The 14573-nt window shown below is 40.8% G+C and overlaps 2 protein-coding genes and 1 long non-coding RNA gene across 5 annotated transcripts in view; 1 reads left to right on the forward strand and 2 right to left on the reverse strand.

The window, feature by feature from the left end:
• ndrg1a (N-myc downstream regulated 1a) overlaps positions 1–3488 on the reverse strand; it is a 12387-nt gene extending 8899 nt beyond the window's left edge. Inside the window, exon 1 of the mRNA XM_008331994.3 lies at positions 3322–3488. The gene's annotated coding sequence lies outside the window, so the exon portion shown is untranslated. The remainder of the gene's footprint in view (positions 1–3321) is intronic.
• A 6059-nt stretch (positions 3489–9547) lies between these two features.
• On the forward strand, positions 9548–12484 carry LOC103394608 (uncharacterized). The gene is made up of 2 exons (XR_523168.3): positions 9548–9717; positions 12152–12484. It is a non-coding gene; the product is annotated as an uncharacterized LOC103394608 (long non-coding RNA).
• On the reverse strand, positions 10265–14132 carry LOC103394607 (forkhead box protein H1-like). 3 transcript variants are annotated; one of them, XM_025065104.1, is made up of 4 exons: positions 13577–13643; positions 12662–12920; positions 12457–12552; positions 10265–12359 (listed from the first exon to the last, which is right to left on the reverse strand). In XM_025065104.1, the coding sequence occupies exons 1-4, from the start codon at positions 13606–13608 to the stop codon at positions 11784–11786; spliced, it is 963 nt and encodes a 320-aa protein (XP_024920872.1). In that variant the 5' UTR covers positions 13609–13643; the 3' UTR covers positions 10265–11783. The 3 variants fall into 3 exon arrangements, with proteins under 3 accessions (XP_024920872.1, XP_024920873.1, XP_008330219.1); XM_025065105.1 differs by having other exon boundaries at positions 10266–12359; positions 12662–12952; positions 13630–13692; XM_008331997.3 differs by having other exon boundaries at positions 10268–12359; positions 13630–14132.
• Between the last annotated feature and the right edge of the window lie 441 nt (positions 14133–14573).

The following is a 14573-nucleotide window of genomic DNA, read 5'->3' on the forward strand; positions in this document are numbered from 1 at the left end:
GGACGCCGTGGTTCCCACCGACACATCCACCCGTTTTTTTCAGCTCTCTGCTGGCTTTCTACCCCAGAGCATTCCTTCACTTTTGTCTCCTTGTGTTGTTTGTTTTGCAGTAGACTTCTCCAGCACCTTCATCTGTTTTGTATTCTCTGTCCACAGCTGAACATCAGTCAACTTCAGCTGGCTCAAGAACAAGTAATTCACCACCTGTCATGTGACTCAAACACGGACCCGTCACACACACACACACACACACACACACACGTTCCTGTGAACAGAAACTGGACCCAGCCGGACCTCACAGCAGCAGCACAGAGGAAGGGCAGAATCAAACAACAGATTCATTTTTCTGCTGAGGCACCAAAACACCACGGCCGTCATCACACTGCGGGCGCTTTGTTGGAGAGGACAAGAGATCATCACCCACTGAGATTCCTCTGCCATGTGAGAGGAGGCGTGTTCACCGATCACCATGATGTTGGAAAACCAAACAACTCCGTGTTTAAAAGGCTGTCAGAAAGAGTCAGACAAGGATAGGAGAGAATGGCATTGTTGTTCCTGTGAAATATACTGTATATCTTTGGAATTTTACAAAATGTTGGAAAATACTATGAGGCATTTGTTTGATGTGCTACAGAAGCCTTGATGGACATTTTTTCAAAAGGGAACATCTCGGCTTAAATTCATCTCAAGGCTAATCTTTTAGCTTTTACCTTATATTTATCCAAACAGCCTAGTTTATTTTCTTACCATTTCTTGCTAAACTTTAATGTTATTTTGTTTTGTTGGGTTTTTTTTTCAATATTTATAGTACTTTTGTCAATTCACAACCTTAGACTTATTTTGTGACAAACTCTTAACTTCTTCTTGGTCGTAGCTCAGCTTTTCAAATCATTATTGTCCTTCTATTTAGCCGTTAGCATCGTGGTAATAGGATGGCGTACACAGCAAAACATAGAAGTGGTGTGTGCTACTACAGCGTAGCGGAACATTTTACATAAAGGATTTGCATGACCTATAAAGTAATAACAGTTCCGTTATAGCCAGATGAAAGAAGCAGCGCAAACCTGTGAATTACTTTGAATTGCCTGAAACTTTGCCTGTTGAAGAGAAGTGGTGTTTGTGCAACCAATGTTTTTCTCACAGAGATTCTATGCTGCTGCAGCGGGGGGTTCTTTAAACTGGATTCGCTCCAAACTGGCCCGGGTGTCACTGGCAACTTCTCTATCCAGGTCAAACCAGTTCCTGCATGTACTGCATATCACCTTCACAAACGCGCGTGCATGAGTGTTTGTGTCAGAGTGAGAGACAGACAGACAGATAAAGGGTGAGAGCGTGGATTTTTTGTTGTTGTTGTTGTCAGAAATGACAGGCTGCGGAGAAGAAAACACTATTGACTGAAGCAGCTTTTGCCTGGCAGAAGAAGGACTGTGTTATGCAATCATGAGCAGGAAACAGTGGGAGGATACAGTCTCCAGAAGATCCTGAAGCTGTAGAACCAAATACCGTGCATGACAAAGAATACAAACCACTCCAGACACTGCTGATTCTGGATTTACACGATATACTGTATCACATTAAGTTTCAGGGTGTACTTTGTCCTGGTGGGGGGCGCAAAGTACAGACGGGTTACAGACGTAGGTATGAGCAAAAGTACTGTGTACAGGAAATGGTTCAAAGGTAGTTGAAAGAGAAGAAAAAAGGGAATTATCTGCCCTGATGTCAGGCCACAAAAATGTATGCTATGAAAGTAGTAGTAGAGCGCATAACAAAGGGCTCAACTGTCGGCTCCCGGGCCAGAGCTTGAACACGCCTTCTTTACCGCAGTCCATCATTTCCTTAAGTTTCAAACACAGTCATGAGTTGACATTGTGATATTGTTATTCCCAGCTTCAGAAGACAATAACAACAACAGTCAGGCTGGAGTGCGTGACACATTAGTGCTCGTCTTCCGCAGCAAATCAGCAAATTAGGTACAGTACTTTATAGCAGAACATCTCTCCCTCTGTGTTAGCTTAGAGAACCATATGTGCAGTCAGATTCAAAGCCAGGCTCTCAGCCCACAATAATGTTTTTAATCCACAAATCCAGAGCTATCAATCTGCAGAAACAATGATTGCTTCTCTAATCTTTAACTTGGTTTAATCGGTGGAATCCCTGACATATCAATGCAGCTGCTCAGCAACAGGACAGTCTTACGCCGTCAGATTGTAAAATGTAAAAAACAAAGTCGCTTTTTTGTTTGTGTTTTTGCATAAGAGGGTGGGGGAGGGGGTGTTACTGTGGTTTGAGTGGTTTTCATGCACAGAAAAACAATTTCAGTTCTGATTCAAGTGGCCACGGCAGATGTCTCCTGAAGCACCACCGTCACACTTCCTGTGTGTTCCTGTGATCGGGGCAGGGTCGTGATCTTTTAACACGGAGTTGAAGAATGGATTTCCTCAAACATCGGAATGAACAGGGAAAACTGTACGCGGCCCACAGAACAAGTCCCAACATGTCAGTCCTGGATTATTAGTCACAGATACAAACACTTCACTGCTGAATTGTTGTGTTTTTATATTTGGGGTTTTTTTATGTAAAATTTGGAATTTTTTTGACACTTCAAACAAAGATATTTTAAGGTTTAACAAAAACTTTTTTGCTCATTTCCAAAACTGCATGGACTAAAGACTGAGTTAAATTACTAAATATATTATATATATGTTCTAATAAAAAAATAAACAATCAGTTGTTAAAATAACTCATTACTCATTAGTTCAGTCTGTTGGCAGAGTGACAAAACTAATAAACAATATGATGTTTCAGATCCCTGCCTCGTGCTTGTATTTGTTACCCATATGGGTGGAGGGCTGGACGAAAGGTCCAGGACCTGGGACCCATAAGTATCAACCCATATGTGGGAACAGGGTTGACATGTATCCCACACAGGAGGCCAAACATGCCTGTAGCCAACCAGGGTTACTGTTGTTGGAACAACTGTACATTTAAACTGTTGTTTTTGTTTTCTCCCTGAAGCTTTAAATCAAAGAGGAGCCCACCTCCCTGACTGCTCCTTCCTCCTTCTCACATCTGTCACATGTTACTTCAAGTTCCTCAATACCTTAGCTCTCTCTGAATGTGTTTACACGCTCTAATAACTTGACTTAAAAAGTGTGAAGAAAAGATTTGATCATTTGCGTTCTGATAAATTCAAGCCATGGTTTCCTGCACTGACAACTGGATCTGCTGACAAACAGGACTGACAGCATGTTCAGACCTGCTGCACGGCCAGTGAGTTATGAAAAAACTAAAAACTGAAATACTTTGTGAGCAGTGACCTACCTGTGGGTTTGACTTGTGATTGTCCTGAGACCAGTGCTCCTCTCTTAGAATGTCCCCAAAAACGTGTTTGTGTCTTTCCTTCTTTGCCTCTCGGTGACTCTCGTCAGAGCAGACAGTTGCAGTGTGAGGGCAGGCGTTGCTTTGTTTATAACGTGTTGCTCAAGGCGGATGTTAGAGGGAGTTTTTATAAAGGCTGGGGAGGGAAAAGTCCGGCCCACTATTCCTGTTGCTCTCTCTCTCCATTGGGCAGCAGCAGCAGCAGCAGCAGCAGCAGCAGCAGGTCCACTCTTTCCAGTGGTTACATGATGAACAGCCTGACAGTAGTAATGATTCACCAGGGAAGATACTTCAGCCCGGGTCCTATACAAATCACAGGATTACCAAACCACTGGTAGCTGCTCCGTATTTTGAATCTCCAACTGTGTTCAGATGTTATGTCATAGTAGGGCAGAGCAGGGTAATGTAAAGTGTAGGTTCTCAGTCATCCAGGTCATTTAATCCAGATATAGTTATATCGAGGACAACTGGACAAAGTAGGTTTTTTTGAAGACGTTTCATCCTCATCCACAATAGTGTGCCCTTTGTCCTCCTCTTTGAGGCTAAATACCACAACTTCCCAGGAGTCAGTCAGAACTGAAGAAGCCTCTTGAATGAGAGGTGAAACGTCTTTAAAAAAAACCTGCTTCATTCACTGTCCTCGATGTAACTATTTTTGGATTAAATGACCTGGATGATGAGAACCTACACAGAGAAAAACTCACCAAATACTGCACATTCTGTATTGTGGGTATTTGACTGCTTATAGTACACAGTAGTATCACCAGAAAAAAGACTCTTAACAAATGATGAAAAGAAAATCATTGTGAAATATGAAGAAACTCCTAGCACAGCGGTAATGTGTCATCACGTCCTGTGACCAACACGTTCAGCATGTCATGGTTGGGTGGTATCTCTTTTCTCTCCTTTCTGCTCTGACAGGGTGTGGACAGCTGAACTAATAACTCTATTCCCACTCTAAAGCAGGGGGGCGTGTTCCTTAATGGTACCTTTTCACTTGTTTAGTCTCACACAGCTTGATGTTTTATAAAGATGCAATTGTCTGCTGAAGCTGTTTGAGGCCCAGGGGACCAGGAACAAAGCCAGGTCTGCAAACCTCCATTTGGACCAAGGGGAGATAAGTGTGAACAAAGGGAAAGCCCTTCCCTCAACTTGGACCACACTTGAGCTTGTTCTACAGCAGTGGGGACAGAAATGTTTTCACATATACCCCCCTACCCCCACCCCCACCCTGCACAAATTGAAATACTATTGAGAACCTGATAACATGTATATTTTTATGTCTACAAACCACTGTATGAGTTGCTGCCACCTAGTGACTGGAAGATTGTTATCATTCAAGCATTACAGCAGTGGTACACTTATGTCCAGTGGACCATATTCCATTGGAAGCAGCTGACCCATTATTAGCTGACCGTATTTCAGAAATACTGTTCTACAGGAATCAATAATAGATTGCACTGGAGAACCTCCTGGTGGCGCTGTATGGATGATTCTTTGAGGCCAGCCGTGCCAGACATCTCAGCTGATGCTAATCCCCCCCTTGTGAGTTTGCGTTTACAATCAGTGGTTGTTGCGCCCCCTTGGGGTTGGACATCTCTTAATAGCTCAGCTTATGTAATGTGAGTGTTGAGGTTAAATCCCATACCTCAGCACCTCCTGTGTTTTTATTGTTATTATCAGTATTTCAGATGTGTTCGTTTCACTGACCAAGCATAAACTACACTGCAGGGATGTCCATGGAAAATTCCACACCTGCCGGCGTCTGGCTGTAACACTGTGAATGTGCAATAAGCACAGGATTTCACATTGGGTGTGTGAAAGATCCTTGTCAACAGACAATAGCCGCACTGTGAGTTTTCACTGCAAAGCCTTGAATGTCAGATTGTCCAACAATGGGCGCATTGGAGGGGAAAAAGAATAGCACTATGCTAATTTGGAGGCGCTCGTAGCACGCTGCTAAATGGGTAAAACAAAGAACGGCAGGCGTGAGGCTGATCGTCACAAGTCACAAAAATAAATATTCGCACATAAGACAAACACCTATAGGACAACAGTGGCATTACACCTGGCTGTGCACCACTCCCTCACGCTACTATCACAGTGAGATAAAGATAGCGCTGAGCCAAACTGCCAACTGAGGGAGATTTAGTGCAGCAGATGTGGGTCGCAGTGTCTCAACACTTGATAAAAGCCGTGGACTTTCACCAGACTGATTACAGTGTTTGACAACCTCCACAAGGCAACATTAAATATGACTCCAGGACCCTCCATCCCAAGATCACACATGTTAAGATAAGTTGGTAAAAAAGTGTAAATAAATGGTAAATAAGTGGTAGCATGTTTTGGTATAAACTACATTGGTATAAACGTTTTTTTTTTTTAATTGACTTTTTTCAACAATATATGCTGGTCTGTAATGGTTCAGATACGCATTAGTTACTCTGATATGGAGGCCCTGCACATAATATAAACATGATGGCTTTATTAAGTGACACATTCTCCTGTCATTGCACGTCCTCCCTGTTGAATTTGTCATGTAGAGCATGTCGGGTCTTGCTCTGATTTTCCTGCTCACTCTTCCTCTTGTTCTACTCCCACTCTTCTCCCAGTAGAACTGACATCAAGTATCACAGAAACTGAATCTCCTGCCTCTTTATCTATATCTACTTCAGTAAAACATTCTCGAAGTCTATCTGATTTCTACTGTTTCGCAGAACAGACAAAAGAGAGAGTAAAATCCAGTGAGGGTAGAGTCAGATCTACAGCTCAGACAGTTACACTTAATTCAATATAATTATGTTGTTGGCGTCTCACTACGGTGCTCACTACGGAGTTAAACTCCAAACCCACACCCGTCTGTGAGTTTACACATCTGATCTGGATTCAACCAGTTGTAGTGATGCAACAGGCCTCAAAGAATGGGTGATTCACACACATGTGACATGGTGCATGCTTGTAGGTCACGTAGTAAAGACGCTGTAAAGTGATGTCAAATTTTTGTGCGTTACATTGAGTTGCAGGTAGAAGACAAGCTGTGACTCAGAAACAAAGATGATTCCTGTGGTGAATGTTTACCAGCAGTTGATAAAAGGACTGTTCACATGGATGATTACACACACTCCACGGCCCAGTTACAGTATGTTTCTTGTTAACCAGATAGAGTGTGTCGGGGGTATCGGTGCTGGGTGGATCCCAGCACAACAGTGGTAAACAAGTGACACTGAACCTGATGTGGCTCCACTTTGCATTAGGTTATAGTTAGATGTCTACGGGGAGGAAACTAGTTAGAAAGGTAATGATAGAAGAAAAAGTCCAGCACAAGTTCACTGTCAGAACTATTTAAAAACACACATAATACTATGTCTCTATATAGTTTCTTGATATAGAAATTGAATACAATACAAGCTTATTATTATTATTTTTTATTGTTGTTATTCTTATTTCAGGCTAACTTTGCCCTGTCTCTCTTCCATCACTGATTGTAAATTCATAGTCAGACCAGTGTGTGCTTTATTTTCCTATTCAAGAGAACATGTTCTAATGTCTTCTTATGAATGTATTTTAACTTATTTATGGTCCAACCACAGTTGACCTGAGATGTAAAGTGCCTTTATTTTTCAATATTGATTATTTCAATGAAGTGGAGTTCGATCCACGATAAGAACGTCCTCCCGTCTCCTGGTGTTGATAAGGTTGTTACTGTGTGACTAACCATCGCTGAGTACATGTTAGTGATGCATAACAGTCCCAATTAAACATTTGCAAGCTTGGTCTATGATCGCTCTCATAACAAAGGTTAAACTAACTCAACAGCCACAACAGCACGTCCGTATCACAGAAATCACAATCATTTATTGATCCCCTGAGGGAAATAGCAATCTGAGAACGTTGGTCGGAAAAAACACAGTGAGGTGATAACAAAAATAAATAAAAAAAACTATGATCGTTTTTTATATATATATAAGTTATTGTTTTTAAAGGTTAGAGTCACAGGTTGGAGTCACATAACCACTGATGACAGTCAGCTGACTCAATCGCAAAGGACTGAGACAAACGAGCCTGTCTAATTATTAAAGACTGTGTCTAGAAAAGGGACATAAACAACTCGTTGGCCCGGCGACCGAGTGCACGTCTGTTCACGTTGTAGAAATAGAACAAACTGTTATGAACAATGCCATCAAGTGACAATCAGATTTGTACACTTCTATCAGTCATGCAAGAAAAAAGAAAATAACCACCAATCACCAAGTGGATCCATAGGTGGCGTCAGTTGCTCGATTACATGCATAAATGTGATGATGAGCATTCCTCATGTTACATAAAAACAAAGAGTGGATTGGAGCTCATTGAATCCTCCGAGCAGCACTGATACTGTTAAAGTGAGCTGTAACCACTAACAACCACAACAGCCACATTAACTGTAACATGTCAAAGCACAATATGGACTGATGACACGGTGGGGTGAAGAGGAGACAGCAGACACTGTGGGCTTTGACTGTGTGGCATGTGCAAAATAAGGTTGGCTTGTAAACTCCTTAGCTCTGATCACGTGGAAAAAACCAAACTAGAAGAGCCGTCTTTGTACAGTCTGTCATATGTCTTCCTCTACAGATATTTTATCTGTCTGTAAACCAAGATTAATAAAAGAAACAAAACTTTTTTTCCCTGCATTAAGGTCCAACACATTCCAGCAGTGGGATGGAGCAAGTATCAAAGTGGAAACTGCACCTAACCAGCCCCTGATTTAATTCCTGAGGTAAATATGTGAGGTCATGGTGACAGGAATGTTAGCTGGTGGGCGAGACTGAAGTCTGTGAGATTCAATACTGAGGACATTCGCTGCACAACGCCGTTCACTGTACTACACAGTAGAAATGGATGGAGTCGCTGCGCTAGGAGCTGGAGAAAAAAGAACAGGGATTATATCAAATGGTTAGGTTAGTGTGGTGGAGGGGAGGTGCATGTGGATGAATGCAGACGTTATTAGTAGAAATAGGGGTGTAGGAGGCACGCAGGGGGGAGCGGGACAAATAAAAAAGGCTGGGGAGGTGAGGGGGGGCATAATAGGCATTTAATAATGTATTCACTTCCTCTAAAAAACACATCTAGTGAAAGAACTGTGAGAGCAGCAACCTCGGCCAAGGACACTCAGTTTCCCACAACATTAGCACACTCCACAAGTCAACAGGAGAGAACAAAGGCCACAAAGGAAAGTCATGTCCTTGATCTCACGTCTAAAGTTAGCAATTAGACATTAAACATCCAACTATTTCATCATTACATTAAAACCTACATTACTAGAACACATTGGTCACAACTTTAGCTTTCTTCTCAGTGGCAATGTGCCCAGTCAGATGAGGACTGCAGAAGTTCAAAGGTCATTGGCTGAAGAAAGGCATGTTTGAATTGATGAGAAACTTAGGGGGAGTTTCTACTCTGAAAGCTTCAGTGTTGATTATGAAACCGTTGCAGCTGTTTTGTCTTCAAAGAAACAATAATCACAAGAAATATTTGCCCTGACGGCCCAGTGTGTACTTTCAAACTGCTGCTACAGATCAGGGTTAGAAAACAAGGCCTGTTGGCCTATATATAGTTAGTTATACAGTTATAAGACCGTAGGAGTTTGAATTACAACAACAATTACTGTTGGGAATTTTAAACAAAACATTGGTGGAGGTGTCCGTGTTTTTGTCTGCCTCGCCAGCTGTTAATGATTTTTATATTAACAAACACACTCTGAAGTCAGGTGGAATGTTCCTACAATGTCGCAACTGTACTTCAAAGGTCACTCCTGCTTTGATTTTGGAAAAAGTTTGTTTTTTCTATTTAAAAAAAATATTTTTAGCAGGCTTTTAGTAATAGCAGTAAAATAGGTTATTGCGTTATTTTTGGGAGTAGTAAGCAGCAGCAGTTGTACAACTTTATTATTAATAGTAGTTTTACAATAATAATTGTTTTTTAATAAAATTACAAATTTAACTTTCAGATTCAGGTTTATTTGTTTTGTTTTTTGCATATAATATTTTAAGTTACACTAACCATACAAATAGAAAATAATGACATATTTTATAATTAATAAATGTTAATTAAAATAATATCATTAATACAATAATAACCACATTATACCGTATTTATAGTTCATTGTCGTTGCTGCTGCACAGGCTCAATGAGGAAACCTGATGATACAGTAAGTGGGTGACGTCAGCAGACAAGGGGGCGTGGTCAGGACGAGTAAGACGAGTGCGACGTGACTGTTTGGTGGTGGATGAACGCTGTTAACGGAAGTGAACATGGGACGTGTGTATCCTCTGACGTCCCCGTGCCACACCTTTCACAGTGAGTCAGGACTTTGTTTGTGACTGTCGAGACAACGGGAAGTTTATTTACAAAGGAGCCGTCGGACAGAAACCGAAGTAGTGATGGTGATAGTAGTGGTGGAGAACATGAAGTAAACAGTTTTGCAGGATTGCACTCATTACCATAACTGAGTCATTAATATCCACTCAGTTTAATCACATGTACTCAATGCAAACCAAATGGATTTGTTGAAAAAACGTAAAAATAAATATATATGTAAAAGTTTTGCTTTTTAAAAAGGATAGGGAGGAATGGTTAAGTCCGAATAAGTTTTAAAAAATAAATGCAATACATAGAAAATGCACCTTAAAGTTAGAAAAAACACGTAAGCAGAAAAGTTTTTTTTTCCTGACGCAATAACAAATAGAAAAGGTTTAGTTAATATTTAACCTCAGTGTTATAACTTTGTTCTAACTCTAGCAAAAGTCCAAAATAAATGCAATACATAGAAAATGCAGAATAAGTTTTAAAAAATAAATGCAATACATAGAAAATGCACCTTAAAGTTAGAAAAAACACGTAAGCAGAAAAGTTTTTTTTTCCTGACGCAATAACAAATAGAAAAGGTTTAGTTAATATTTAACCTCAGTGTTATAACTTTGTTCTAACTCTAGCACTTCATTTTCCTATCTAAATCTCTAGTAATCTAGTACCAATGGGGGTGGATGGTTTATGGCTGCTTCATTCTCTATCAATAATCTGTATAATTTTTATATATTTTTTTAAAACCATGAGGTTTTGGTGTTTTGCCCAGGGGCATGTCAAACCTGCTGGAACTGACCTTTGGCTGTATTTACACCTCCTTCCTCTCTCGACATTTACTTATTTATTATTGTCATCAATTCAGTCACATGCTGCACTGAGTTGTCTGACTGCCAAAGACTCTGGGTGTAAATGACTGGGAGACTAAGAGGGGCTCATCTTCATCACTGAGGTCAGAAATATGTTGTGGGTACACAACGGCGATTACCGGGCTCACCCTAACTCTGTTGTAGCTCCTGTCACGTGACACAGCCTTCCCATGGTGCAATCTGGTGACTACGAGACCTACTTAGACGCTCTGATGTTATCTCTAAGAAAATGTTGAGCATGAAAAATGCTTTACAGTGGGCATGAAGTGTTATGAATTTGACCTCACATTATTAGAGTGATTGGCTTCAACGCCAGAGGGCAGCATTAGGGTGGAAGATAATTCATGTCAAAGACAAGGCCTCACTCTGAAGTTATAGATTAGAAACATCTTCCAGGTACTGGAATATCTCACCATACTTCCCCTTTTTTCTTTTTACGATATTATACTATTTGAATTCCTTTAATATTTCTGTCTAGTGTTTTTAAGTCACCAATTTTGAAGGTAAATGTTTTTACATGAAGTGGGTTAAAGTTCAGACAAGACAATCCCTGTGTGCTGTACATGTTCTACAAATAGAAAAGTAAACAGATTACATCTATGGCATATTTGCTCAGCTCAAACTCGCCACGCAGGTCACTCACCCGAAAATCATGTCAGCGGGTTAATGGAGTGACCACAGCCTTGAAGTACAACATGGAGGGCTACAATATATATATAAAAAAGAAATAGAGATCAATTAATGATATCAATCATTTTACAGTGAAACATCAGAAATTTAGTTTTGTCATTCTAGAAACCAAACTATTCTGTTTTATAAACGACACAATGGATGAAAGAAAGAAGTGGAAAAACATCTTTAATCTTTTTAGGCAAAACAGGATTGCGTTCCAATTACACAACACAAGTATGCTCTCTAGTGGTCAATGCGGACAAAAATCATTTTTAAAAAAATATATAAAAATTCATACAACTCTTACAACTCCTCGTCTATCGAACACAGCATCACCTGAATCTAAATGTACAACTTCCGGCAATGCAAGGAACTGTTTTCATAACAAATCCTAAAGTATTTACACTGGAGCAGACACAATCAGCAAGTGTGCCTGAAGAAAAGACTGAATAAGAGTACTGGACGTCCCACTCAAATATAAACATATAAAAGTGCAATAGACCAAGAGGAAAAAAACAAAAATCACAGGCGAAAACAGAGAGCATCATGGGAAAATGCTGGTACAGAGTATGTGATGTAGCTGCTGGGATATGGATCTGCTCTTGTGTAGAGAGGGAACGGAGGCTCTGAGTTCAGGTGCATCCTTTTAGCAACGAGTCCTTGGTGAGTGCTGCCCCCTGTTGAGCAAACAGGGGTAATTCCGGGTGAAGCTTGCAGGAGGACAGTCTCGGCAGAATTCCAGCAAAGGCTCCTCTTTATTCCGACTTGAGTGACCTGAACACTCGAGAGTGGAGGGGGTCTGGAAGACCTGGATGTTGGACTGTCCCTCTTGAGGAGGGATTCGATGGAGAATGGACTGCTGAACTTGGCCTCACATTTGTTCTCTTCAGACTTCCTGGCAGCAGGCTCAGGAGAGTGCAGAGCCGAGCAGGGCACTAAGGGTGCACTCCAGGCCTCGGTTTCCATTTTGGTGGCCAACTCAGGGAAGAGCTGCAGGATTCCTCTGAAGTGACGACGCACCATCTTCGCCGTGATCTGACTGGAGTCCAGTTTCCAGTAGTTTTTCTTGCTGTGAGGTGAATTTGGAACCACTGGAATCTGAAGACAAAACTCCAGTTAAGATGTGTATTTTCCAGATGAGGAGTATTTTAGTAAGATCATATAAAATATTCAAACTTTTTGAATGAATATTTACCTTAATAAAACACAAGTAGGTGGACAAACAGACCCTGGTGTTGTTCTCCACTGACCTCCTGTCTTCACTCAGGACAGGTACCAGCCTGTCCATCACCTGTGGGACATCAGAGGTTAAAGATTAGTACTGGTAACATTAGATAGTTGGGGGTTAAATATAAGGTACAGGGTTTAACTTGTGAGCACAAACACCTGGCATTTCTTACCTGAGTAAAAGTGAGCATTTTTCCTGGAGCTGTTTGGAGGACGACAGCGATCTTGGCCAAGTAAGTGGGACACTTCCTGAACAGAACGTCCAAGTGGAGCTGGGTTCCGAACTTCTGTCTTCTGTTTTGCATCTCGTCTGCTGGGGAGTCCAATATTCCAACACTGAGCTGCTCCTGTCTGCCGTCGTGGATGACTGGGTTCAAGTGTGTGACTGTGGCGGTCGCCCCCGGGTTTAAGTCCAGTTTGGACAATGGAACACTAGAGGGTGGGCACCTCAGGTTAATGGGGAGCTTTTCACAAGCAGATGAGCAGGTAATGAGGCAGGTGGAGTCAGTGATCAGAGAAACAAATTCCAAACACCTCATCTGCATTTCAGAGTGTGTCTGATCTGATCTACCCACAACACCTCTGTTTACATTTTGATTTGAGGTTTACAACAGGATTCTTAGATCAAAAAACATTACAGATAGATTAAAACAGGCAGAGAAGGCAACAAGTTTTTACATATTTTAATGTATCTCATTTTACTCATACTAAGTTAGTAGTAGTAGTTAGTAACCAGAATCAACTATTTTTTTTATATTTTAACTATTTTACACAGCCAATTACTCCATAATAAATAAATTAAGATGTTTACCTGATTAGACAAATAGATTTAAATCATATTCTGATGGTCAAATATTCCAAGGACATTAGGACGTTAATTATATTTAATCACACTTAATGTGAGATAGTTTTGAAAGTAATAATGATTACAATGCAGTTTGGTGTTAAATTTACCAGCCAAATAAAGGAGGGTTTTTTTTTTAGAATAAACAGCCGAGGAACTGAGTGACAATCTGAAGAGAAACCTAATCACACACTGACTGTTCACACCATCACTGCTTCTCAGTCAACATCTAGTCTCCACTTACTGATGGAGGTGATTTACATCAGTGATCCCCATTCACATGCATGACCCTGTTACCTGTTCTGACTGCTCTGGACAACAGACTGCTTCAGCTGCTGCATCAGGTCATCGCAGGAGTCACTTTGAGCAGAGGAGAGACGACACGACAGCAGCTGAATCTATTTGTCTCTGATTGAAGGTGAGCCGCTCAGCTGATCTGAGATCTGTTCAGAGTCGTGACCTGTTGTTAAGGGTCTGGACACCTTTGACCTCTTTTATGTAGCAGTCGTGAGTGGGCTCTGAACAAATCAGGCAAGCTCTACATAATTATTTTGTCTTGTAAAAGTTCAATTTTTTTTACAGATAAGATGAACTTCTTGTTTTCACCTTGGTCTTAAACTGACGCTGTGTCTTTAAGACCAAGACTGTCTGACAAAAGCAGCAGACTGTTAAAGATCAGTGACTCTTAATCACCCTGACAGTTTACTGGAACATTTTGATGACGACTCTGCTGTAAACAGGTTACTTCATTCTCTCTTCCAATGGTTAGAAACCCCACGGACATTCTTGATAACACAATTACTAATGCAGTAGTGATTGACACGATTCACTCTTTGGATCACTAGTTTATTTTGAAATTATGTTGCAGTGCTGAGAAAATGGTTCCATGAAAAGTGAATAAAGCCCTTCTGTCGTCGGCCTACGCCACTGACTGTGAACTGATTGATGCTCAGATGAGGTGAAAACCACTGGAATGTAACCAAAGCCACCATTGTTGTTAATGAGGGAGTCACATTCCTGTGATTGTCACCTCTTCACCAGCCTTTGTCTGCAGCCCCGTGTACTGATGGTTGAAAAATACTTTTAATATTTAAATCCCACTTCTGTATAATATTTGTGAAATGTAATAGTTATAACAACATAGTGATTGTGGGCCATGTTATTAACCAGTGTATGTATGACACTGTTCAACTCTTGATTTAAAAATAAAATCTCTTTAATGTTAGTTCCACTGCAGGGTT

This window comes from Cynoglossus semilaevis, chromosome 18 (genome assembly GCF_000523025.1).
Source record: "Cynoglossus semilaevis isolate Cse_v1.0 chromosome 18, Cse_v1.0, whole genome shotgun sequence".
Lineage (NCBI taxonomy): Eukaryota > Metazoa > Chordata > Actinopteri > Pleuronectiformes > Cynoglossidae > Cynoglossus > Cynoglossus semilaevis.

Excerpts from the sequence above, each read along its gene's own strand:
- LOC103394607 (XM_008331997.3), bottom strand. The coding sequence starts at position 13,673 with ATGCAGCAGCTGAAGCAGTCTGTTGTCCAGAGCAGTCAGAACAG. Across the intron at positions 12,553-12,661 it reads AAATGCTCACTTTTACTCAG|GTGATGGACAGGCTGGTACC; the intron begins GTAAGAAATGCC and ends GATGTCCCACAG. Across the intron at positions 12,360-12,456 it reads CCTACTTGTGTTTTATTAAG|ATTCCAGTGGTTCCAAATTC; the intron begins GTAAATATTCAT and ends TTTTGTCTTCAG.